Source organism: Plasmodium reichenowi, chromosome 12 (genome assembly GCF_001601855.1).
Source record: "Plasmodium reichenowi strain SY57 chromosome 12, whole genome shotgun sequence".
NCBI classification, from domain to species: Eukaryota; Apicomplexa; class Aconoidasida; order Haemosporida; family Plasmodiidae; genus Plasmodium; species Plasmodium reichenowi.
Window position 1 is genome coordinate 1710847 of NC_033657.1, and position 1826 is coordinate 1712672.

The 1826-nt window shown below is 15.8% G+C and overlaps 1 protein-coding gene across 1 annotated transcript in view; it reads left to right on the plus strand.

Annotated features, from left to right (window-relative positions):
- PRSY57_1244900 (hypothetical protein) overlaps positions 1 to 1662 on the plus strand; it is a gene marked incomplete at both ends in the record, with an annotated part of 3081 nt that extends 1419 nt beyond the window's left edge. Inside the window, 5 exons of the mRNA XM_020115108.1 lie at positions 34 to 73; positions 259 to 335; positions 457 to 510; positions 642 to 710; positions 895 to 1662. Of these exons, the coding sequence (XP_019970261.1) occupies positions 34 to 73; positions 259 to 335; positions 457 to 510; positions 642 to 710; positions 895 to 1662 (1008 nt within the window). Of the gene's footprint in view, positions 74 to 258; positions 336 to 456; positions 511 to 641; positions 711 to 894 lie in introns of the transcript that reaches the window.
- Positions 1663 to 1826: the final 164 nt, after the last annotated feature.

The window sequence follows — 1826 nt, forward strand, 5'->3', positions numbered from 1 at the left end:
TATTTATTTATTTATTTATTTGTTTATTTTTAGAAAATAAAATCCGAGGTTGAAATTCCTAAAAACACAGAGAGTAATATATATATATATATATATATATATATATATATATATATATATATATATATATATATATATTTATATATTTATATATGATTTGTTTATGTTGTAGCTTTTCAATTTATTTATATGTTAACATATGAAATACAAAATATAGATACACATATGTTATCATATTATTTATTTTTATATTTAAAGATATCCTCAAATTGAGAGAAGAACAAATAGAAAGACTGTCTGGACAAATTGATTCACTTAATGAATTATATCACAAGGTTAAAATATAAACAAACAAACAAACAAACACATATATATATATATATATATATATATATATATATATATATATATATATATATATTTATTCATTTATATGTATACACATTTTTATCTTAGCAAGTGGATAATAACAAGAAATTAATTTCTGAATTGGAAGAACTAAATAAAAGTGTAATATATATTTATGAAAAAATTAAAAAAATAAAATATTTTAAAAGAATGTTTATCAAAAATTTATACATACATATATATATATATATATATATATTTATATATTTATTTATTTATTTATTTATTTTTAGGTTCTTTATTTAAATAATAAAATTCAAGAAGAAAGGAATAGCAGAGAACAGATGAAAAAAAAACTTAGGGTAATGACAAATATGGCCATATAAAAAAATAAATAAATAAATAAATAAATAAAATAAAAGAAATAATAAATAAAAGAAAGGATTGACATACACAAAAAGGATAAATATATATTTATATATATATATATTGTGTCAAAATTTTTTATTCTTTTCTGTTTTTTTTTTTTTTTTTTTTTTTTTATAGTTTTATAAAAGATATAATCGGAATAAAAAAAAGTTCAAACTCAACTTTGACGTTTTAAATATTAATAAGGATGATATAAAAGAAATGAAAGATGATGAAAAAGAGAAGGAAGATATATGCATTTCTATTTTGTGTCTTCTTAAGACTGAACTTGAAATTATTGATGATGAGAATAAGAAGAAAAGAGAAGAAGATGATGAAGAAAAAGAAAAATTAAAAGTAAAAAGTAACAATTTTTTTAAAAAATTATTTGGTTCGAATTATAAACATAAAAAATTAGGTCTTCTAGAAAATATATCAAAGAAACAATTTTTTTCATTTTATGAAAAAGCATTCACTGAAAATAATAAAATAAAATTTGACAAAAAACAATTTTTCTTCTTTCCATCGAATATTAAAAAAAAAAAAATGAACAAGAAATATGAACACATACATAATGAGCTAAAATATAATATTCATATGAAAGAAATACAGAAGAAGGAAAAAAATAATAATGATAATAAAAATAGTAAATGGAATTATCTAACGATGAATAATATTTATTTTTATAATAATTTCAATGATAATTTTGATGAAGAACCTGATCATAAATTTTATGATAATAATAAAAATTACGAGGGAAGGAACAGTATAGATGATTATGTTTTTTTCAAAAAATATAATAACATTAATAGTGATCATATTGTATTTACCAATATGATTGAAAATAATACGAAAATTAGAGAAGACGGATCAAATAATATAAACGAGGAAGAAAAAAAAAAATGAAATAAAAAGAAAAAAAAAAAAAAAAAAAAAAAAAAAAAAAAAAAAAAAAAAATATAAATTTATATATATAATTTTTTTTATTTTTTTTTTTTTGATTATATTTATTTATTTTTTTTTTTTTTTTTTTTTTTTTTTTTTTTTTATTTTTTTTTTTTTTTTTTTTT